This window comes from Halichoerus grypus, chromosome 1 (assembly GCF_964656455.1).
Source record: "Halichoerus grypus chromosome 1, mHalGry1.hap1.1, whole genome shotgun sequence".
Taxonomy (NCBI): Eukaryota; Metazoa; Chordata; class Mammalia; order Carnivora; family Phocidae; genus Halichoerus; species Halichoerus grypus.
This window is the reverse complement of record NC_135712.1, coordinates 2,728,808-2,754,363: the sequence shown is the minus strand read 5'-3', so window position 1 is coordinate 2,754,363 and position 25,556 is coordinate 2,728,808. Positions and strand designations below refer to the sequence as shown.

The 25,556-nt window shown below is 43.6% G+C and overlaps 1 protein-coding gene across 4 annotated transcripts in view; it reads right to left on the bottom strand.

Annotated features, from left to right (window-relative positions):
• Window positions 1-25,556, bottom strand: part of HSF2BP (heat shock transcription factor 2 binding protein) — a 98,357-nt gene that overhangs the window by 48,553 nt on the left and 24,248 nt on the right. For all 4 annotated transcript variants that reach the window (XM_036099000.2, XM_078068758.1, XM_078068788.1 and 1 more), the window contains 3 exons: window positions 24,683-24,832; window positions 22,854-22,986; window positions 11,004-11,121 (listed from right to left, as the gene is read on the bottom strand). In XM_036099000.2, the coding sequence (XP_035954893.1) occupies window positions 11,004-11,121; window positions 22,854-22,986; window positions 24,683-24,832 (401 nt within the window). The remainder of the gene's footprint in view (window positions 1-11,003; window positions 11,122-22,853; window positions 22,987-24,682; window positions 24,833-25,556) is intronic.

Here is a 25,556-nt window from a genome sequence, read left to right as displayed (position 1 = left end):
CAAAACCAGAGGTGGCAGGACCACTCACCCAAGAACCCCAGAAGGCCACAGATTCATCTGACATGTGAGAGAAAGTGAGGGTGGGTGGGTATCATTGAGGCAGCATCGTGAGGAAGCTCACACCCACACCCCCATTCTCCCTGGGAAGCAGGAACGAAAGCCGCTGCTGGGAGCTCGTCTGCAGAGGACTGAGGAACAGCGAAGTGGCCAAGGTCACAGAGTCTGAAGTCTGACCTAGCCACTGTGAAGACAAGAGTGGAGACTGATGAGGACACAGAGAGGAGTCCAACAGGAGCTTCAGGCCAGGAGAGGGTGACATGGTGTGGCTGCACTGGGAACCTTCTTGTCCAGCATCACTGGGCAGCCCAGGCTGCAGGAAAGGAGGCCAATGGCTGGTCCAAGGCTGGAGCGTCGGGAAACGGTGGCGAGGGACCTGAGGCTGCTGACGTGTATGCTCCATAATGGGATGCCGGTGTGCTAGATGCAAAGGGAAGCTGGGGAAGGTGGCAGGGTGGTCGGGAAGGAAGAGGAGTGGTGAGGAGCAGGTGCTCTCAGCAGGGCTAGGGGAGTGATGAGCAGAGGAGAAGGAACAGAGACAGTACAGACCTAAGCGCTGCAGTGGGGTCTGCCATTTCAGAGGCTGAACAAAGGCCAGAGTGTGGCCACAGGACTGGATTATTCGCAGTGTAGAGCACCAACTATCTCTGGAGCTGAGAAAGGCAAGCAACCCTGACATCAGAGTATTGAAAGAATCATCCACAAACATGATCAAGTCATTCAAAACAGCAGGGAATGGTGGACAGAGGAAGCCATGATCCCAGTGCTTGCTGAGTGGACAAGGAGAAGCAAGGGTGGACGGGGAGATCCTGGCTGCTTGAAATCTGAAGAAGGAAAAGGTTTTATATGAAGTGGAAAAGAAATGGCTTTTTTAAAATGGACTTTAAAAATGAAAGCCAGGGGGCGCCTGGGTGGCTCAGTTGGTGAAGCGTCTGCCTTCAGCTCAGGTCATGATCTCAGGGTCCTGGGATGGAGTCCCACATCGAGCTCCCTGCTCAGCAGGGAGTCTGCCCCCCCCCCACTCATGTGCTCTCTCTCTCTCTAATAAATAAAATCTTAAAAAAAAAAAAAAAAAAAACGAAAGCTAGGACTTACAGTTTCCAGTTCTGCACATTCAGGAGCTGGAGGCCACCACACCATCCTAACAATAAGTAAAAAGCTCAACACACTGAAAAATCAACAAGTCCTCTTAGATCCCAAGGACTGGGGAGGACACAGGACAAACTGTTACCCCAAGATGAGAAAGAGACAGACAGGTGAGTATAGGGGGTCATAGCTTACTGGAGCATAGGGTCATGAGCGGAAGCCACTGCAAGAACAGAAGCAAGCTCAGGAAACCTGAGCTGACCTGGTGAACCTCCAGAGGCTCGGCGTAGACAAGTGTGAGAATTAACAGGTTGAAGGGGACTCAGTCATGGCGGCCTCCACAATAGTGTGACATGTACCTCCGGGAGCCCGACCAGGCTTCCAGAGCAGGCACAGGGGAAAAGCACCCACTCTGACACATACCCGGGCACTCTGTTCTTCCCAAGAAGGCCCGCCCTCAGGGGAAACGAGTCAACCAGAGCCTAACTCTAGGGAAAGGAAATAACCAACACCAGCCCACTCCAGCAATCCTCTTCCACTTAAGGGGGACAGGGGGAAGAAATAACTGAGAAACACTTTTGAAGTTCAGTGTCCAGAGGCAAAGGCTCACTGGAAGCATGAGCCCTGATCACAGGACTATAGAATGCATCCCTCCCTCCCAACACCTCACCACCACGGTACTAAAGGTTATTCACAGCAGTTCCTTCCCAGGACATCATGTCTGGCTATCAAGAAAAAAAATCACAAGGCAAAAGGCTAAAGAACACATTTGTAGACAGAGAACACAACAGAGCCAGATATGGCCGACATGTTAGAATTATCAGGCTGGGAATTCAGAACAACTCTGACTAATATGCCAGAGGCTCTGATGGGTAAAGCAGACAGTGTGCAAGAACAGATGGGCAAATGTAAACAGAGAGATGGAAATCCTAAGAAAGCACCAGAAAAAAACACTAGAGACAAAAACACTGTAACAGAAATGAAGAATGCATTTGATGGGCTTCCTAGTGGACTGGACATGGCTGAGAAAGCATCTCTGAGCTGGAGGATATATCAACAGAAACCGGCAAAACTGCAACACAAAGGGAACAAAGACAAAAAACCAGAGCAGAATGCCCAAGGACAGTGGGACGACACAGAAGGTATGACCTCTGTGAAGTGGGAACAGCAGAGGAGAAGCGAGAGAGAAAGCAGCAGAAGATGTACCTGAAGCCATAATGACTGAGAATCCCCTAAACTACCGTCAGACAGCAAACCACCTCCCCAGGAGGCTCAGAGAACACCAAGCAGCGTAAGTGCAAAAATTAACTACACCTGCGAACATCATTTCCAAACTGCAGAAAATCAGAGATAAAGAAAAAAATCCTGAACAGGGAAGCCAAAGGAAAAAAACACCTACCTAAACGGGACCACAGACAAGAATTACACCAGCTTCTCCTCAGAGAGGAGAGTGAAATATTTAAAGTGTTGAGAGGGAAAAAAAAACAAAAAACAAAAAACCTAGAATTCTGCATCCAGTGAAATTATCCTTTAAAAAATAATGGAGAAGGGCGCCTGGGTGGCTCAGTCAGTTGAGTGTCTGTCTTCAGCTCAGGTCATGATCCTAGGGTCCTGGGATCAAGCCCCACATCAGGCTCCTTGCTCAGTGGGGAACCTGCTTCTCCCTCTGCCTGCAGCTCCCCCTGCTTGTTCTCTTTCTTTCTCTCACTGACAAATAAATAAAATCTTTAAAAAAATGAAGGAGAAACGAAGACTTTCTTAGACAAAAATTGGAATTTGCTGCCGATAGACCTGCCTTGCAAGAAATGTTAAAAGCTCTTTAGAGAAAAGGAACATAAGTCAGAACTCAAATCTGCTTTAAAAAAAGAAAGAGGTCTGAAGAAGGAATAAGTGAAGGAAAAGTAACAACTTGCTTTTCTTATTCTTACTTGATCTATCAGCAGTTCATTCAAAATAACAGGCACGACGTCAGTCAATGATCATGACTTGCAGGTAAGGAAGTGCATGGCAGCAGGGACACGAGGCATGGGGGGGTAGGAATCAGGATGACCACGTGACCAGAAGGCACTCCTAACACCTGGGAGCTGACACGGTATTATTTGAAAGAAGTGGATTAGTTGTAAACATACTTCAAGCTGTAGGGCAGCAAGGAAAACCAGTGAAAAAGTAGTTTAGCTGATTCGCTACAAAAGGAGAGAAAACGGAACCATATAAAATGCTCAATTAAAACCATGCAAGGCAGAAAAAGAGGGGAAGACAAAAACAGGACAAAGACCAAAGGCAACAAATAGAGAAGAGTCACGCGTGTGGTCGACATTAGTCCAACAGTATCAGTCATCACTGTGACCATCAGTGGTCCAAACGCACCTATGGAAAGACTGACCATCAGAGTGGATCAAAGACACAGCTCAACTGTATGTAGTCTACGAGAAGCCCACTTTAAAGATAAATATAGATTAAAAGTGGGGCACCTGGGTGGCTATGTCAGTTAAGCATTCAACTCTTGGTTTCGGCTCAGGTCATGATCTCAGGGCTATGAGACCAAGCCCCACACTGGGCTCTGCGCTGGGCATGAAGCCTGCTTAAGATTCTCTCCCTCCCTCTGCCTCTCCCCCTTCCCCCCCCTAAAAAAATATAGATTAAAAGTAAGCAGATGGAGGAAAATATACCATTTTAACACCAACTGAAAGAAAGTAGGAGCAGTTATGTTAATTTCAGACACAGCAACTTTAGAACAAAGGAAGTTACCAGGGATAAAGAACGGTATTACATAGTAACAAGAGGGTCAATCCTTCAAGAAGATATAACAATCCTTAACATATATGCACCTAACAACAGAGCGTTAAACTATGTGAGGCAAAAGAATTGCAAGCAGAAATAGATAAATCCACTATTATAACTACAGACTTTAACACCCCTCAGACCACAGTGGAATTCAACTAGAAATCAGTAACAGAAAGATAACTGGAAAATCCCTAAGTACCTGGAGATTAAACAACATACTTCTAAATAACACATGGATCAAAGAAGTCTCAAGAGAAATTTAAAAATATTTTGAACTGGGGCGCCTGGGTGGCTCAGTCATTTAAGCGTCTGCCTTCAGCTCAGGTCATGATCCCAGGGTCCTGGGCTTAAGCCCCGCATCAGGCTCCCAGCTCCACAGGAAGCCTGCTTCTCCCTCTCCTTCTCCTGCTTGTGTTCCCTCTCTCGCTGTCCTCTCTCTGTCAAATAAATAAATAAAATCTTAAAAAATATATATTTTGAATTAAATGAAAATGAAAATACAACTTACCAAATTTGTGAGATGCAGCAAAAGCAGTGCTCAGAGGGAAATTTATAGTACCGGATACATGTTAGAAAAGAAGAAGGATCTAAAATCAATCATCTAGGTTTCCACCTCAGGAAACCACAAAAAATAAAAGCAAATTAAGTCCATAATAAGCAGAAGAAACAAATAAGAATTAAAGCAGAAATCAATGAAATTGAATATAGAAACCAGTAGAAAAAAAAAAATCAAGAAAACCAAAAGCTGTTTCTTTGAAAAGAACTTGACAGAGGATACATATTACTAACATCAGAAATGAAAAAAGGGACATCACTACAGATCCCATGGAAATTGAAAGGATAATAACCAAATACTAGGAACAACTCAATGTCCACAAATTGGATAACCTGGGTGAAATGGACCTGTTCCCTGAAAGACACAATCTGTCAAAACTCACACAAGAAGAAACAGATGATCTGTATAGGCCTTTATCTATTAAAGAAATTGAGTCAGTAATTAATAACCTTCCAAAACAGAAAACACCAGGCCCAGATGGGTTCACAGGTGAATTCTACCAAATATTTAAGGAAGAAATTATACTAATTCTCTACAATCTCTTTCAGAGGACAGAAGCAGAGAATATTTCCTAACTCATTCTATGAGAACAGCATTACCCAAATACCAAAACCAGATAAAGACAAGAAAACTATAGACCAATACCTCTCATGAACACAGATGCAAAAAACCTCAACAAAATATTAGCGAATTGAATCCAAAAATGCGTAAATAGAATTATACACCATGGCCAAGTGGCATTTATTCTAGGTATGCAAGGCTGGTTCAATATTTGAAAACCAATTAATGTAATCCATCACATCAATAGACTAAAAAGAAAAATCACAAAATCAGATCAATAGATTTAGAAAAAGCATTTGACAAAATCCAATATCCATTCACGATAAAAACTCTCAGTAAACTAGGAACAGTTTACTGGACAAACTTGACAAACTGGTTTCAGCTCAGGTCATGATTTCAAGTCATGATCTCAGGGTTGTGAGACTGAGCCCTGCGTTGGCCTCCTTGCTGGGCATGGAGTCTGCCATGGAGAGGACAGGAGAAGACAGGAAAGGACAGGGCAGGAAAGGACAAAAGATAGATTGGGGCGCCTGGGTGGCTCAGTTGGCTAAGCCTCCAACTCTTAGTTTCGGCTCAGGTCATGACCTCAGGGTCATGAGACTGAGTCCTGTGTGGAGCTCTGAGCTCAGCAGGGAGTCTGCTTCTTTCCCTTTCCCTCTCCCTCTGCCCCTCCCCCTGCTCACACACATACGTGCATGCACTCTCTCCCTCAAATAAATCTTTTTTTAAAAAATGTATACAGATTTGGAAGGAAGAAATAAAACTGTCTTTGTCCACAGATGACATAATCATCTATGTAGAAAATCTAAAAGAATCAACCAAAAAAAACTCCTAGAACTGATAAGATTATAGCAAGTTTTCAGGATACCAGTAACCATACAAAAATCAACTGCTTTCCTATATACCAACAATGTACAAGTAGAATCTGAGATTAAAAATGTAATACCATTCACATTAGCAAGCCCTAAAAATTAAATACTCAGGTATATATCTAACAAGATATGTATAAGATCTGTATGAAGAAAACTACAAAACTCTGATGAACCAAAGAACTAAATAAATGGAAGATAGAAAGACAAGAAAGGAGAAAAAAGAAAGGAAGGGGAGGGGAAGGGAGGGAAGGGAAGGGAGAAAGATAGATAGACTGGCGCTCCTGGGTGGCACAGCTGGTTCAGCGTTCAACTCTTGGGTTCAGCTCAGGTCATGATCTCGGGGTCGTGAGATCCAGCCCTGCATCAGGCTCTGAGCTCAGTGAGGAGTCTACTAGAGTTTCTCTCTCCCTCTCCCTCTGCCCCTCCTCTCTCTCTCTCTCAAATAAATAAATAAATCTTAAAAAAAAAAAGAAAAGAAAGATAGATAGATTGATTCCACTTTCGTGGATAGGGAGACTCAACATTGTCAAGATGTCAGCTCTTCCCAACTTGATCTGTAGATGCAATGCAATCCCAATCAAAATCCCAGCAAGTTATTTTGTGGATATTAGCAAACTGACTCTAAGGTTATATGGAGAGGCAAAAAGCCCAAAATAGCCAACACAGCACTGAAAAAGAACAAAGTTATAGGACCAACACTACCTGACTTCAAGACTCACCATAAAGCTACAGTGATCAAAACAGTGTGGTATTGGTGACAGAAAAGACAAATAGATCAATGGAACAGAACAGAGCTCAGTAATAGACCCACACAAATATAGTTAACGGATCCTTGACAAAGAAACAAAGGCAACACAAGGGAGCAAAGACAGTGTCTTCAACAAGTGGCACTAGAACAACTGGACGTCCACACACACAAAAATGAATCTGGATATAAATCTTACATGCTTCACAAAAATTACCTCAAAGTGAATCACAGACCCAAATGTAAAATGCAAAACTATAAAGCTCCCAGGGAACAACACAAGAGAACATCTATGACCCATACGGTGATGCCTGTTGTAGACATGACACCAAAGCTGTGAAAAAAATAATTGATAAGCTGGACTTCATTAAAATTAAAAACTTCTGTGAAAGACCATGTCAGGAAACTAAGAAGTCAAGCTACAGACTGAGAGAAAATATTTGCAAAAGACACATCTGATAAAGGAATATTATCCAAAATATACAAAGAACTCTTAAAACTCAAAGCCATGAGAAGACATGGAGGGACCGTGAGTGTGGATCACTGAGTGACAGAGCCAGTCTGAGAGGGCAGCGTCCTGTGTGATTCCAGCGACAGGACTCTCTGGCAAAGGCAGAACTGCGGAGACGGTAAAGGGTCCGTGGTTGCAGGGGCGGGGGGAGGAAAGAAGAACAGGTAGAATACGACACGTTTCTAGGGGAGTGAAAATACTCTGTATGTTACCGTACTGATGAATGTATGTCATAATACATTGGTCCAAACCGACCGAATGTACAGCACTAAGATTAAATTCAGGTATACTATGGTCTTTGGATGATTATGATGTGTCAATGTAGGTTCATTGTTGGCAAAAAAAAAAAAATACCATTCTGGTGAGTGATGTTGATAGTGGAAAAGACTATGCATGTGTGGGGGCAGAAGGTATATGGAAAATCTCTGTATCTTCCTCCAAATTTTGCTGTGAAACCAAAACTGCTCTAAAAAATTTAAGTCTTTTTTTTAAAAATCCCCATCTCTGGGTCTGAGGCACCCAAACTGCTGAAAATGAGTAGCCTTTGATCATAGAGGTGAAAAGGAAAGCAAAATCCCCAGGAAAGAGCCAAGTTACAGTCCAGGGAGAGAAGCCAAAAAGATAAGTTTACTTGCAGTACAAGAAAGGTCCTGGTTCCAGAGGACTCCAGGTTGGGAGTGAGCAGTGACGAAAAACATGACTAAGAAGTCAAGCTACAGGGCGCCTGGGTGGCTCAGTTGGTTAAGCGACTGCCTTCGGCTCAGGTCATGATCCTGGAGTCCTGGGATCGAGTCCCGCATCGGGCTCCCTGCTCGGCAGGGAGTCTGCTTCTCCCTCTGACCCTCCTCCCTCTCATGCTCTCTGTCTCTCATTCTCTCTCTCTCAAATAAATAAATAAAATCTTTAAAAAAAAAAAAAAAAAAAAAGAAGTCAAGCTACAGACTGAGAGAAAATATTTGCAAAAGACATATCTGATAAAGGAATATTATCCAAAATATACAAAGAACTCTTAAAACTCAAAGCCAGAAGGCGGCCAGAGATTATGAAGTGAGAAGAGCCGCTTCGGGACGGTGCATGCTGAGATCCCAAGTGGGGTTTGAGGCTAACAGTCCATACGTGGGCTTTGCTCCCTGGCAGATGGAAAACTGCCAAGAAAGCAAGCAAACATCTCTGAATGCAAGTCTGCCCATCTCCCACTGCAGGACAAGGTCTGCCTAAGATGCAAAGGCACAGAGCTCCATGTACTGGAACCACAGAGACGAGAAGAGACGCAGCCCCCACACCAAGCCTTGCCTCGGAAGTGCAGCAGGGGCTAACTGGCCCCATGAACACTGACCGTGTACAGACCACAGATGCAGACAATGGCGTAGTATCCCAGAACACATAAAAAACAACAGCAAGTCGTGGAAAACACAACCCAACAGAAAACAGGCAACAGACATGAACAGGTAATTCACAGGAAAAAAACCTGTTCTGAACCTGTGCAAAGTTTCAACCTCACTGGTAATACCCATCTCGAGACAGGCAGACAGATGTAGAGAACACAAGCCTTCTTTATAAGACAGTAACAAAGAATGAAGCACTGAGGAAGGTGTGGGAGACCCGGAACACTGCTGCTGTGTGGGTGAAGTGCAGGCTTTGGTGACCCGTTTGGCAGCGTCTTATCAACCTGAAAGTGTGCTTTCCTTCCTTCTCAAATACTGCACTTCGGGGACAGCTCCTAGAGAAGCGCTCACACAGGTGAGCAAGGAGGTATTTGCCACAGATGCTCACTACACCGCTCCACGTGAGGAGTAAAACCTGAAAATAACCTAGTGCCCATCAGTCAAGGATAAAATGACCCAAATGTCACACCTTCTCTCATGCAAGATATGTAAAAGGAATTAACTAGATCCACAGAGCCACATGTAAAAACATACACAAAACCATATGAGTTAGACGTTATGTTGTATTACATATTGCTCATGAACATGTATTTGTTAGCACAAAATATCAGAATAGACTCGAGAATCTGCTTCCAGATAAGGTGGGAGTCACACCCCACCCTCCTGCTTCCACTGAACACAGCTATGAATTCTGAACAGAATATATGGAGCAACTCCGTGAAACCCCAGAAAAGTAAACAGGAACAAGCAGGCAGACTGGGAAGAAGTCCAGAATTCCAAGAACCAGCAACCCATCAGCAAGTTTACCACTCAGCCTCCAAGCCCAGGCGCAGCACTGACTTGCACAGAGTGCCACTGAGGCTGGAGCATCAGGAAGGGGCCCTGCAGAGCGTGGGGCCCCCACGTCACCCTGGCTGTGTGGGAAGGAAATCTTCCCCAGTCCTGGAAGCTGCAGAAGTCGGACACAGCAGGGCACGTGGAACCCCAGCACTCCAGGCGAAGGATGGTAACTAACAAGTACCCAGCACACGGCGGACAGTAAAGACATCAGGCAGGTGACCTCACAAGGCTCTTCAGAACCCCTGGCCTCACGCCAGGCTGTGCACATGTGAGTCCAATCACAAACAGCACATCCCAGCCTGAGGAGTAAATTGCCAGCGATGACCCAGGTGTCAGGCTGGCACGGGTGGCACCAGAGGCCAGTTCTGAAGCTGGAAGTGACCCTGAAAGCATGATACCCAAAAGGCTGGTCAGAGCTTGTGACCTGGACCCAACAAGGCTGACTGCCTGCTCAAACAAAAACATCAACACTCTCCACAGTTTCAACAAGACCCAGGGTCTCACAGTATTCAGATGTCCACAATACAACCCAAAATTACTCAGCACACGAAGAAATGGGAAAAATCCCAACTCGCATGGGAAAAAACAACCAAGAAACACCAGACCAAGATGACAGAGACTTTAAAGAAGCTATTAGAAACAATGTTCCAAGGAGGACAAGCACCCACCTAGAATGAACAGTGTGATAGGCAGAATCCTAAAATGGCCCAACATCTCCTGCCCTAGTCCCCAGGCTGGACACAACATAACACCCTGGTCGTGGTCAGTTCTATGGCAGAGAGTCACTGCAAACGTAACTGACGTGACTCCTCAGGTGACTCTGAGTTCATCAAAAGGAAGTTTATCCCGTGATGCCTAACTAAACCCAGGAGCCCATCAAAAGCACAGCATTCTCTCTAGCTGGTAGCAGAAGAGGAAGTCCGAGAGCTCCCAAGTGTAAGAGGGATTCAGTGAGCTGCCGGAGCTCGAAGATGGGTGGCTCATATAATCAGAAATTCGGTCAGCCCCGCAAGCTAAAAAAGCCCCCAGGTGACAGCCAGCGAGGAACAGGGGCCTAAGTCCTACAAGTGCAAGGAACTGGATTCGCCAGCAACCTGAACATTCCTAGAAGCACTCTTGCCCAGAGCCTCTGGAAAAGAGCCCAGCCTGGACAACACCTTGGTTTTGGCCAGAGACCCTAGTCAGAGACCCGGGCAAGCCATCTCAGACTTCAAACTTACAGAAGCATGGAGGACGTGTTGTTTTAACCACAAGACTTGTTACCCAGTAGAAACCCAATACAGATTTGGGTCCCTGGCAGTGGGACACTGCTGTAACAAATGAGTACAGGTTCATTTCGAGGTAATTAATATAAACTGAAGTGTCACATAATAGCATCTGGGACTCACTGATTGCTCTAAGGTGAGAACATTGTTTTCGTTTCTTATGATTTTTGTAAAAGAGTACTGAATAAAGAGTGCATCCCTTAATTCTCCAGGCAATGTGTTTCTTCTATTTTTTTAGAACTATTGCCAAATTAACTGTGTTTACTTGAAAAAGAAGCCCAATCAGCAAATTCTAACTATTAACTAAATAAACATGAGCTTTTTAACATCGTCCACCGTACACTTTGAGTTTGGTACACTGTCCTGGCTTCAGGTCCCCCAGAAGCTGCAGTATGGTGTCCAGCAGCACCCGACTTGAGTTAACCAAGAACTCGCGACCACATGCTATGGCAGCAACATCTGCAACAGAAAGACAGAACAGAGCATCAGAATCACAGTTACTTCAGAGTTTGGAAAAGCCTGCCCGAGACAGAGCATTTTTTGCTATTTTTTCCTGAACAGACCTAATGAAAACACAGACTAGCCCATGAGGTGCTACCAAACAGCGCCATCCAGGAGCTGACAGCCCAGAAAGAGTAACTGACAACAACAGCGGTTATTAAGGTGCTGAGTAGTGTCCTCTGTGATTAGCAGACGCCTCGGGAGCGGAACAGAGCACGGAATCTAAGTGCGTCTGCAACTGGACCACAGCATGCTCCAGAATACCGGATTACACAGCTCTGGGCAGTCAGGGCTCAAACTGAAGGTGGATGCGTATTACTTTATCTGGGACCAAAGACACTAAAATCCACTTTCAGTCCTGGGAGTGAAATCCTAATGACTTTGAACCACAATAGCAAACTGAAATCATGAGATCAAGAAAGAATATGAACACAATCCTGAGAAAAGCTCTTTTTCTAAATTTTACATTCTATTGTGGGTCGGCAAGTATCATGTTTCTTCATGCCTGAGGCCCTGCAAAACCAGCATGGAGATCAAACCAGGTAATTCCTGGGGCTCCGTCTGGAATTCCAAGGCTGCAGCTCGTACTGGTTCTATCAGCAGCACCCGACACCCGTCAGGTCACATCAGTGCTCCCGGGTACTTAGTGTGTGCTGGTGGGACCCTTCTTTAGCTAGGTCTAAGAGTACAGTAACTAACGTTCCTAACTCAAAGGAACAGGCCCAACTGGAAGAGAAGCAGGGCAGCAGCCATGGCCTCCCCGACTCCGAGGGGTGTGCTTCCAGTAATTCACAGGTAGACGCGTCTCACATGTGATACTCATAGATAGTCTTTACTAGTTTAAGGAACTTTTCTTCTATTTTCAGTTTGCTGTTAATTATCAAGAATGGAGGATGAATTTTATCACTTATTTGTTCTGCCTTTGATTAATCTGACGGCAGAATATAAAATTTTATCTATCCTACCAGATCAACTTTATGGAATCAATCCTGGACATTCCTATTTATTTTTGTCTATCTGGACTGAGAAGAATCAAGAGAGGAATATTAAAAGTCTCTTAAACCTAACAGATTTTTTTTTCCCACTTCTGCTTGCCTTTCCAGCAAGTTTCACCTCATAAATTGATGCCGTGTTATCTGGTATATAATTTCACTTTACTGAAGACGGGACCCTTCACTGACATGAACTTGCCTTCTTTGTTCAATGAATTTGAACCTGACAATTATATTTTCTAGTATATGACATACTCTAATTTTAGTAAAGAAACATTTGCGGGGAAACTGAACCTTCAAGCATTTGGCATCATAAACTCATAGAAAGTCATTTTAAGGTTGTTTTTCAGAGGAAAGCCTTCTTTGAGCAACTATAGCCGACCACCTCCTGGAAACCCCACAGAAAAATCTACATCTAGCTACATCCTTCAGTAGCCAGTTTCCAGAGATGACTTGCCCACAGACCATGCCTCCAGCATGCAAACCCTGAATTGTCCCTGCCCTGTGACTCGTGTAACTAGCAGAATGCAGCAGAACTAACACTGTGTGACTTTCAAGGCTTCTACCTTGGTCTCTTGCCACTTTCTCTAGAAGCCCAGAGTCACTAAGAAAGAACTCTAACTATGCTGAGGCTGCCATGATGCAAAGACCATAGAAAGAGGGCACAGTGAGAAGCCCTGAGACCACATGAGGAGAGCGGCCCCCCGCGAGCCCCCCACTGTTCCATCCCTCCATGCTTTGAGCGGCCCCAGTTGAGGCCCCATACACGGCAGAGCAGCAGCAAATCACCCCTGCCAAGCCCTGAGCAAACTGCAGGCTCATAAGCAAAGTAAATGTGCTTGTTTAAAGACCTGAAGTTTCAGGTGGTTTGTTATAAGCAACAGAGAACAGGACATCACTAAGGTATCACCAAAGAAAGTGTTACAGAGCTAAACATCATCCAACAAAGCACAACAAATCCCGTACCATGTATCCAGTATTGGAATAGCAAATGCCAATCCTGTACTTCACTGAGTATCAGTAACTAAAGAGCAAACTACCAAGTAAAATAAATATGAATTAATTCCTACACATGGCCCCAGTATTCGTCAATCTGTTTGGGATGCTTATGAGGCAACTCTAAGACTACAAAGGATTGCTAGTGTAATTTTCTGTTAAAATGTACTTATATTTTATAGGTTTATTTTTCTTTAAAATTATTTACGGGCGCCTGGGTGGCTCAGTTGGTTAAGCGACTGCCTTCGGCTCAGGTCATGATCCTGGAGTCCCTGGATCGAGTCCCGCATCGGGCTCCCTGCTCGGCAGGGAGTCTGCTTCTCCCTCTGACCCTCCCCCCTCTCATGTGTGCTCTCTCTCTCTCTCTCATTCTCTCTCAAATAAATAAATAAAATCTTAAAAAAAAAAATAAATTATTTACAATTATTTCTATAAGTTACCATAGTAATTACATAATTTAAGAAATTAATCTGGTGTCAGTTATGGATGCTGATAAAAATACAAAGAGTTGAGGGATGCCTGGCTGGCTCAGTCAGAGGAGGATGCAATTCTTGATCTCAGGGTCATGAGTTCAAGCCCCAGGCTGGGTATAGAGATTACTTAAAATCTTGGGGTGCCTGGGTGGCTCAGTTAAGCGTCTGCCTTTTGCTCAGGTCATGATCCTGGGGTCCTGGGATCAAGCTCCGCGTTGGGCTCTCTGCTCAGCAGGGAGCCTGCTTCTCCCTCTCCCTCTGCCCCTCCACCCTGCTTCTGTTCTCTCTCTCTCATGCTGTCTCTCTCAAATAAATAAAATCTTTTTTTAAAAGTCTTAAATACATATATACAAAGAGTTGAGATGTGTTATGTCTGATATTTTTGCTTTAGGTTGTAATAATTTTGTCTTATTTTCATCAATAGAAATAATAACAAGGTACTAGCATAATGACAGACATATAGATCAATGGTAGAATTGAGAATCCAGAAATAAGCCCTCATATTATTTTCCTCAACTGATTTTCAAGAAGAGTGTCAAAATAATTGAATGGAGAAAGGACAAATGAATAATCTTTTTAACAAATGGTGCTGGAACAACTGGATATTCACATGCAAACAAATAAAGTCGAACCTCTGACAACAAATATAAAAATTAACTCAAAATGGACCAAAGACTTAAATGTCCAGCTAAAACTATAAAAGTCTTAGAAGAAAACGTACGGATAAATCTTCATGACCTTGGATTAGACAATGGTTTCTCAGATGTGACACCAAAAACACAAGCAACTAAAGATAAAAAAACTGGGTATCATCAAAATTTAAAACTTCTGTACTTCAAAGGATGCTATCAAGAAAGTAATAAGGCAAGTGACAGAATGAGAGAAAAATTTTATAAATCACATATCTGATAAGGGACTGGTATCTGGAATATACAAAAAAAACTCTTACAAATTTCAAAATGGGCAAAAGTGTTGAATAAACATTTCCCCAAGGAAGACATACAGATGGCCAATAAGTACATGAAAAGAGGCTCAACATTATCAGCCAGCAGGGAAATGCACATCAAAACCACAGTTAGATCCCACTTCACGCCCACTAGGATGGCCACAATCAGAAAGTTAATTAAAAAATACTGATGAGTATCTGGAGCAACGAAGCCCTCAGGCATTGCTGGTAGGATTGGAAAATGGCCTGACAGCCCCTCAGATGGTTAAAACCATATGATCATGTGACCCAGCAATTCTACCCCTAGAAATGAAAACACATGTCCTCACCAAAACTTGTACACAAATGTTCACAGCATCATTATTCATAATAACAAAAAAGTAGAAACAACCCAACATCCATCAACTGATAAATGAATAAATGTGGTATGGCCGTACACTGAATATCACCCTGCCATACAAAGGAATGACGTGGACAGACCTCGAAAACACTAAGTGAAAGAAGCCTGGCACAAAGGACCACATACGCTATGGTTCTACCATATGAAATGTCAAGAATAGGCAAATCCAGAGATAGAAAGCAGATCAGTGGTTGCCTAGAGCTTGGGGAATGGCAGTATTGGCAAGTGATGGCTAAGGTTAGGGGGATTTCTTCCTTTCTTCTCAGGGTGATGAAAATGATTCAAAATGAAATGTGGAAATGGAGGCACAACCACATGAAGCCATCAAAGTGTATACTTTAAATTGGCGATTTGTAGAGTATATTATTATATCTCAGAAAAGCTGTTTAAAAATAAATTTAAAATAGGGGCGCCTGGGTGGCTCAGTCATTAAGCATCTGCCTTTGGCTTGGGTCATGATCCTGGGGTCCTGGGATCGAGCCCCGCATCGGGCTCCCTGCTTCTCCCTCTCCCAAGCCCCCTGCTTGTGTTCTCTCTCTCGCTGTGTCTCTCTCTGTCAAATAAATATATAAAATCTTTTTTAAAAAATTAATTAATTAATTAATTAAAAATAACAGTAACAACAGAGATACAATTTTCATATTTGATACATTACTTAGTCTCAGCTGCTCATCTTGGACCTGTTCTCTATAAACCTCTTATCTGCAATACTAACACTGTACCATATTTTTTTTAAGAAACAGAAGCAAGTTTCCTCTAACTTTAATATTGTGACCTTTGCTTTATTGTTTGTTTTTTGTTTCTTTGCATTTGCTGTAGTAGTTTCTTATCAAGTCAATTATTCAGCTGTCAGGGGTGAGGGAGACAGCCAAGGGCCATGGGCAGTCTCAACGTGAAAACTCTGCCTCTGTACGCTTTTCATGGAAACCCCCCTCGGAGCTGAGAGGATGCCCAGTCCCACTGGGAAGTGGCCCCCAGAACTCAGTTTTGCTCGTAGTTTGGGTGACCTGATTTTTGTGGGACTACAGAAGGATGACTTGTATAAGTCCCAGAGAATTCTCCCATACACAAATTATAGCTGATTGGAATATTAATTTGTCCAAACTATGTATGATTCAAGAAATAACCAAGAATGAACTATGTCCCAAAATCTCTATGGGGAAAAGATTCTATGGACAGAGTCCAATAACTAGACCAAAAGCCAAAAGAGTTCTGCTAAATCTTTACTTAATTTCTTGATGCCCTCTTGAGCTGAAGCCTCAGGAGGCCACAGGCCAACTGTGACCAGCTTCACAGAAAAAGGACTAGTCATTCCTTGTACCAGTCCCTGCAATCCCCTAGTGTCACCTGTTTTTTAAAAAGCCTAATGGTCAAGGATATGGCTTCGTCCAAGATCTGTGGACAAGTAACAGAACAATTATACCCCATTCTGCTGTACTGCCCAAACATATGCCACCCACCCTCTGTCCCTTCTGAAGCCAAATTCTTCTTTTTTTTTTAAAGATTTTATTTATTTATTTGCCAGAGAGAGAGCAAGTGAGCACAAGCAGGGGGAGCGGCAGGCAGAGGGAGAAGCAGGCTTTCTGCTGAGTAAGGAGCCCGACGTGGGACTCGATACCAGGACCCTGAGATCATGACCTGAGCTGAAGCCAGATGTTTAACAAACTGAGCCACACAGGCGTCCTTTTTTTTTTTTTTTTTAAAGATGAAGCCAAATTCTTTACAGGAACAGATTAATGCTCAGGTTTCTTTAGTGTCCCATTCTATAAAGTTGGCCAATTTACTTGCCTTCACCTAGAAAAACCAACAATTCACCTAGAAAGTTATATCCCCAGGGATTCACTGAAGTTCCACACTACTTCTCTCAAATCTTAATCCCAGATCTTAAGGATACTTGGATGAAGTCTTTGTCGGGGATCCCTCTGATCCAAAATGTACATTAACTGCCTCTTATGTTCCATTAATCTGGAAAACTCCAAGGTTGACTATAATTATTTCCTCACTGAGCAAGATGAAAAGGGACATGAGCATCTAAGGAAACACTCCAATTCCACAAAACGGCATTTCTTTACTAGGCCATACTCCATCAACTGAAGGAAAGCTATTATCTAAGGAAAGATTACAAAATATCCAAAATTATCCAAGACTAATCACTAAAAGACAATTAAGAAAATTTCTATGACTAACTAGATATCGTAGATAATACATACCAAATTCTCCTGAATTAGCAAGACATCTGTGTGACTGAACTAAATCAAATATGTCAGAACCATGCCCATGGAACACAGAAACAAAAAATGCCTTTAATGATCCTGAAATATCTTTCAACAATTACCTCTCATATCTCAGAGTATCGTAAATCTGTCTATGTACATGAAAGGTTAAGGTCATGATCTAGGGCAGTGGTTCTCAAAGTGGCAGAGAAAGGTGATTTTGCGCCTAGGAGATACTCAGCGATATCTGGAGACATTTTTGGTTGTCACACTTCGGGGGCTACCACAGGCCTCTCTAATGGGTAGTCTAGGCATGCTGCTAACCTCCTACAACACAAAGGAAGGCTCCCACAACAGAAAATTCTAGTGCTAAAAAAAAAAAAAAAAAAAGAAAATTCTAGTGCTGAGATTGAAAAGTGATGCTCTAGGAATGTTACCTCAACAACAAGGCATGCATCAAACACCCACCTCCTCTCAGAGCCTGTCCCTTGGCCCAGGGGGCAAGGCTTACTACCTACTTATCTCAGAGCAACTGCCACTCAGCCAAATCCCAACAGTCTTCAGGCCTGAACTAGGATCACCTTTTAGCCTTATGGCATCACACGCAGTATCATCCCAAACACTAACTGGAAATACCAGCACTTTTCTTCTAGTCAGTTAACTAATCATGAAACAGTGCTCCTTCCTCCTTTTCATAAGATAGTATGTCAATGGAACACCCTCAACCCAGCCCCTTATTATACTTGTCTGATGACAGAGAGCCTCCTAGTTATCTCTGTAGTTCAAGAAGTGTCCATGCCAGAAGAGAATTTAGGAAGGACACTCCTGCCCAGAGCCTGCCTTAGTGCTGCTTGTTGCTCGGTCTTACCTCACTAGGGAAAAGGGGCAATTCTGGGCTGCTTATGAAGTCACCTGGGTCATGGTTTGAGAGTGTCTTTCTTCTTCTAGTGCAGCCAGTTACATGGCTCCATTATCTGTTGCCTGAGTCTTAAATGCTTCTGTTTGGCTACTGTCCTGACAGTAAATTCAATAAATGATTCAGACACAGAAGCAGGATAAAATGATGGTGATCGGCGCTCAAACTGGAGATCAGCTCTCTACAAGCCAACCTCGCCTTTAAGGACATCCAACAACAGTGGTGAGGATCTAGGCAGTCCCTGATGATCTCTCCTAGAGCTCAACCACCTCCAACAACACCAAAGATACATACCCACACACACACACAGAAAAAGATGGGACTGTCCTGAAGACACAGGAAAAAGTAGCCTCAGAGTGTAAAATGGCACAGCTGCTGGGGAAAATGGTCTGGCAGTTTCTTAGAAAGTGAAGCACAGAACTATCCTATGACCCAGCAATTCCACTCCTAGGTGTATGCCCAAGAGAACCAAAAACATGCGTTCACACAGAAACTTCTACATGAATGTTCACAGCAGCAAGACCTGTAATAGCCAAAGAGTGGAAACCACCCAAGTGCTATCATGGACTCTTCCCTGCAGACTTGGACTAGCAGACACAAGACCACACACAGGTCAAGGGACAGAACTGGCACCTTCCCCTTCCACAGGCCAACCACTCAAGCCTAGGGTTAGCACAGACCTCAGTCACCACGTGGGGTCTGAGACACTCCTCAGAAGATGAAACCGAGGGTCATGGACACAAGAACACAGGGCTGGTCAGAGGCAGAAGCTGAACTGGCCACTGGGCCTCAACTCCCAGCCCATCTCTTTCCCACATTGCTTGCCTGCGGTAGTGCGAGTATGTGGGAAGACAGGGACAAGTAGTAGAATGGAGAAGTGATGGTCACGGACACAAGGGTGCTCTGCTATCAAGTCTCGGGAGCTCTTACATCCATGACATGGGTGAGTTTACTGTATGTAAATTTTAATTTTTTGTTCAATTCCAGGTAGCTAACACACAGTGTAATATTAGTTTCAGGTGTGCAATGTAGTGATTGGACTTCCATACATCACCCGGTGCTCATCAGGACAAGTGCACTCCTGACTCCCCACCCCCTATTTCCTCTATCCCCCAGCCCACCTCCCCTTCCGGGGATCCACCAGTGTAGTGTGTTGTCTAGAGTTAAGAGTCTGTTCCTTGGTTTCTCTCTCTCTCTTTTTCCCCTTTTCTTGTTTGTTTTGTTTCTTAAATTCCACATATGAGTGAGATCATACAGTATTTTCTTTCTCTGACTTATTTCACTTTGCATGATACTCTCTAGCTCCATCCATGTTATTGCAAATGGCAAGATTTCATTCTTTTTTATGGCCAAGTAATATTCCATTGTGACTATATACCACATCTTCTTTATCCATTCATCAGTCGATGGACACTTGGGCTATTTCCATAATTTGGCTATCGTAGATAATGCTGCTATAAATATAGGAGTGCACATATCTTTTCAAGTTAGTGATTTCATATCCTTTGGGTAAATACCCAATAGTGCAATTGCTGGATCGTGGAATAGTTCTATTTTTAACTTTTGGAGGTACGTCCATACTGTTTTCCAGAGTGGCTGCACCAGTTTGCATTCCCACCAGCAGTGTAAGAGGGTTCCTTTTTCTCCGCATCCTCACCAACACTTGTTGTGTCTTGTGTTGTTGATTTTAGCCATTCTGACTGGTGTGAGGTGGTATCTCATTGAGGTTTTGATTTGGATTTCCCTGATGACAAGTGATGTTGAGCATCTTTTCATGTGTCTATTGGCCATCTGGATGTCTTCTTTGAAGAAATGTCTGTTGATGTCTTCTGCCCATTTTCAACTGGATTATTTGTGTTTTGGGTGTTGAGTTGTATCTGTCCTTTACATATTTTGGATACTAACCCTTTATCAGATATGTTACTTGCAAATATCTTTGCCCATTCCGTACGTTGCCTTTCAGTTTGTCAGTATTTCCTTTACTGTGCAAAAGCTTTTTATTTTGATGAAATCCCAGTAGTTTATTTTTGCTTTTATTTCCCTTGCCTCAGGAAACATATCTAGAAAGAAGTTGCTTTGGCCAAGGTCAAAGAGGTTACTGCCTGTGTTCTCCTCCAGGATTTTGATGGTTTCAGGTCTCACATTTAGGTCTTTCATCCATTCTGAATTTATTTTTGTGTATGGTGTAAGAAAGTGGTCCAGTTTCATTCTTTTGCATGTTGCTGTCCAGTTTTCCCAATACCATTTTGTTGAAGAGACAGGTTTTTTTTCCACTGGATAGTCTTTCCTGCTCTGTCAAAGATTAAGTGACCATACAGTTTTGGGTTCATTTCTGGGTTTTCTATTCTGTTCTGTTGAGCTATGTGTCTGTTTTGTGCCAATACCATACTGTTTTGATGACTACAGCTTTGAAATATAACTTGAAGTCAGAATTGTGATGCCTTTTCTTTTTTCAAGGTTGCTTTGGCTATTTGGGGTCTTTTGTGGTTCCAGAAAATTTTAGGATTGTTTGTTCTAGCTCTGTGAAAAATGCTGTGATACTCTATATAGAAAAGCTGAAAGATCCCACTAAAAAACTGCTAGAACTGATAAACAAATTCAGTTAAGTCACAGGATACAAAATCAATGTGTAGAAATCTATTGCATTTCTCTACACCAATAATGAAGCAGAAGAAAGAGAAATTAAGGTATCAATCCCATTTACAACTGCACCAAAAACAGTAAGACACCTAGGAATAGGGGCACCTGGGTGGCTCAGATCGTTAAGTGCATCTGCCTTTGGCTCAGGTCATGATCTCCAGATCCTGAGATCGAGCCCCGAGTCAGGCTCCCAGCTCAGCAAGAAGTCAGCTTCTCTCTGTCCCTCTGCCTCTCCCCCTGCTTGTGCTCTCTCTGTCTCTCTCAATGAATAAATAAAATCTTAAAAAAAAAAAAAAGAAAAAAAAAGACACCTAGGAATAAACCTAACCAAAGAGGTAAAAGACCTGTATTCTGAAAACCATAAAACACTGATGAAAGAAACTGAAGATGACACAAAGAAATGGAAAGGCATTCCAAGCTCATGGATTGGAAGAACAAATATTGTTAATGTGTCTATACTACGCAAAGCAATCTACACATTTAAGGCAATCCCTATCAAAATACCAACTATATGTAAATTTTTAAAAGAAGAATCCTTGTTTGGGGCGCCTAGGTGGCTCAGTCGGTTAAGTGTCTGCCTTCGGCTCAGGTCATGATCCTGGGGTCCTGGGATTGAGCCCCACGTCGGGCTCCCTGCTCAGCAGGAAGTCTGCTTCTCCCTCTGCCTCTGCTGCTCCCCCTGCTTGTGCGCTCTCTGTCAATTAAATAAAATCTTTTAAAAGAAGAATCCTTGTTTTAGAAGGCAGAGGATCTAGGTGACAGCTAACCCAAGGTCTCTACTGTACTGCCTACTCCCCATTGGGCAGAGTCTTGGTATTGGAGATGCGTAAGCCCCCACAGTCTCCGTGAAGCAGCACTTCAATAAAGTACCACCATAGTAAGTAATCTTCCCAGTAAAATTCACAACACGGAAGTGAAAAATTTAAGTACACACTTTCCACCTCTTTGTGAGTTCCCATGTGAGCCACTCCAAGTTGAGTTCGTATGTCGGGCAACATGGCTCTCTACCTGCTGGCCAACCACCTCACCCCCACACTCTATCCAGCAATTCAAGCGGCTCAGATTCACAACTTAGCAGAATGACAAATCACATTCTTCACAGGGCTTTGGGGTCCCCAGCAAACAGCAGAGAATTCAATCACCAAGTCTGCAAATGCCTTCTGTTTAAAAAAAGACCTTAAAACAATTTAAAAAGTGGAGCAATGCAAGCCCCCTCCACCTGAAGGTGCCCTGTCAGAAGCGTGCCATGCAATCCTGGAAAAGGGCCAGGCTAAACCAGGACTGGCCCAGACACCATCACAGTCTCAATATCCCCCTCAAAGAAGTATCACCAATTTTTAAGGGATTATGAAGAAAATGTCTACACAGGTTCTACCTTATTAGGATTTCAGTAAATGAAGGATAATGCCATGAGAAAAAATAAGATTTCCTCTCTCTTTAATAGCAGAGCATTACCCTAAGAGTGGCATAAAACAGAGCAGAAAGGAAAGAGCAATGGGACAGAGCAAATATATAAAGAGTAAATCTAACAGTCATGGCAATAGATCTAACTATTTCACTGACATCAGAACAATACTACTAGTAACTACCACTATACTAAGATAGGATTTATTAATTATCTAGTTACTTGGCCTTATCCCTTACAGCAGTTTTGCCATAGAATTCTATCCTAGAAAAACTGTAATCTTTGGGAGACAATTTAGGGTTTTAGAATTATTTAATTATTGTACCAAAACAATAGCAAGAGCTTCGCTTATGCTTAAGGCTTCTACTTCAGCTAGATGTTCGTAAAATGATTCCTAATAACAAGTAGCTAAACTTAGTTTTGTTTTGACTTCCTTCCACACACAGAACTGAACAGAACATGCAAACCCATCCTGTTTCCTAGATCAGTCTTCTTACTGACCGACGCTTATCAGATTCGCCTGGGGGGGGGGGTGCCCCACAACACCCACACCTGGTACCTATCCCAGGCCCACCAGATCAGGTCCTCTAGGGTAAGAACCACAGGACATTGAAAAAGTTCCAGGAGACGTTGCTGCATACACACCCCTGGCTAATCACCACTCCAGACACACGGCTAACAGTCACTGCATCTCAAAAGAATGACTTACTTGTTACGATCCCAGCCAAAGCAAACACAAACTGATTTTCATCGGAATCAAGCTCCTTGACATCCCCATCCAGTGACTTCACAAAACTCTCCATTGTTTGACCAGTGATGTTGAAAAACTTCAAAGCTTTATCCTGAAAGTTTGGAAAGGAAAGTATCACACCCCTGTACAAATACTGGTACAAAACATTACAAGAGTACAAAGGCACAAAAGGAAGACTCTGTGTTAATGACAGAAGCAGTATTCAAAAGTCTGCTCCTTCATCCCAAGTTCCCATATGGAAAAGAACAGAAAAAGGAAATCTGGAATCTGTAGAAAAATTACCCTGCAGACTGATGGAAGGAGCAAAATAAAATATATGTGAGGGAACAGCACGAGTTTACAGTGGTGGCAGTATGAGGATGGGTTCATCCAAAATCCACCAGGAATATGCTAGAAAAATACGTTCTCTGTTGGTTCCAGGCATGAAGCCACAGGTTTCAACCATTGGAGAACGGAGTTTCAAACAAAATCTTAACAGAAACCTCAACATGTCAAGAGACGAAGGCAGTGAGCAGGCTTGCTGGGCACTTTAAATCTTCATTACTCAGCAGAAGTCCCTCCAAGCACACAGAACTTTTGAAATGCTTCCCGGGGTGCTAGGGTTCTAAGGGACAGCTTCAAAGCCGACACATTTACCAACGGCACAAGGCAACTTCATGGGCTGATAGAATGTTCTGAGCCTGGGTTGTGGGGATGATTACACAACTCTGGAAATGAGCTAAAACCACTAAAATTGTACACTCACAAATGGGTAAATTTTATGTGTAAATTACACGTAAATAAAGCTCAATAAATGTTAAAATACAATTAATCTCCACTAAAGTCACACACAATTTTTGTTTCTCCAAGTCATAAGTAATGGATTGCTGGCCTCCTGTCGAACGTCCCCCGTATCTGTACTCCCGTCCACAAGCACACCCTCCTCCTAAGTGCAGCCACAGGCCCCTGGCCCACACCTGCCTTCCCTGCCCCTCACAGCAGGGCGCTGCCTGAGCCCTGAGCCACCGGAAAGGCCTGCCAGTTAGTCTTCCTGTCTCGTTCCCACGCCCACCCCGCTCCTATCCACCCTCACTCGCAGTCAGGACAATCTTCCCGAAGTCTCTCGCCCCACCATTCTTTTACTCAAAACCCTCAGGAATCCAGTCTTACCACCCTACTGGGTAAAATCAGCAACCTGGCTTCTGAGGACTCCCAAAATCACATTGCATCCTACTTCCGCAGGGTTATCTCCCCATGACTTTACTGCACGGACCCTCTACTCTGTGTCCACTGACCCACGCATGGCCCCCAACGCTAACTTCAGGCTTCTCAGCCCGTGCCTCTGATGATGCCATTCCTCTCCCCTCCCCATTGTCTGCCCTTGCCACCTACTCGAGTTCATCAAAGCCCATGTCAAACCTCTCTTCCTCTGGGAAGTTTTTTGAGTGTGTGGGAGTGTGTGTGTGTACTACTAACGTACATAAATACATAAATAATGTGTAACTTTCAACAAATCAAATATTGCGTTATTCATGGGATAATCTACAGAGAAGCACTTAAACTCTGTTAAATGTGTGTAGATGTCAAGGAACTGAAGTGGTACTACCCCACAAACACCACACAGACTCTCATTCCGCACCCCTAGAGCACCAGCTTACACCAGGCCCTACACACTGCTGGGCCGGCACTACTGGATGAATGAACACAAGACGTGGACTTCATCTGTAAGCTCCTTAGTACACACTGTACCCTCCGGGTTCCATGAACACTGATGGACAATAGCCAGGGAGCCCAGTGGTCATGCTTACTCCTCCCAGAATGGCTTTGACGACGTCCTCACTGCTGGACACGCCCCACAAAAGGGTGCAGGCCGCTGCTCCCATTTCCGTACAGTATTCTGCCTGCTGCAGGAGTTGCTGCTTTGCTTCATTCAGCTGCTCTCGAAGAGCGAGTTTCTCCTAAAATCAAAACAGAATAAAATCAGCAAAATGAATAGCATTCAACCTTGAAATACCTCTATTGTGTTTCTCATTCAAAGATTAAAAAAAAAAAAAAAAAGCACAAAGAACTACAGAACAGTTGGCAAATGAAAACCGGTCCTTAGACAGCCATAATCTCTATCTTTTAAAACTTCAGAGGAAAAATAACACTCTCAAAAAAGAACATACTGCTGTATTAGAGTTCACAAGTATTGCCAAAGATCTGAATTCATCTTGAATTCAAAATGAAGGCACCTCAGGTCCCAAGTGGCTATTCCCAGAATCAACACCGACCGGGACACCTAAACAAAATAACAACTGAACCCAGCAGTTCACAGAGCACCATTTCTGGTAGAAGAGCCTGCCCCCCCCCCCCCCAGATGGCTCCCTCCACTGGAAAGACACCAGATGACACAGCTAAGCCCGGCTAGGACAGATGGGGCAGAGACAGAGAGAAGTGGGAAGGAGGGCCTCCCAGGCATGCCGCACATGGCGAGCTGAGGGCCAGTGTGATAGGAAGACGGAGGTCAGTGGGGATTCTGAAGAATACCGCTGGAAAATCTCAGCCAGGGCTCTTAACAGTGAATTGTCCTCCTGATAGTCCCTTAGACCACACAAACAAGCCTAAAGGCTCGTTTCAGGTGGCTCTTGGGTAGAATGGGGCTTTCTGACCTCCCCCAACCTCCACCATTGGTTGCACTAT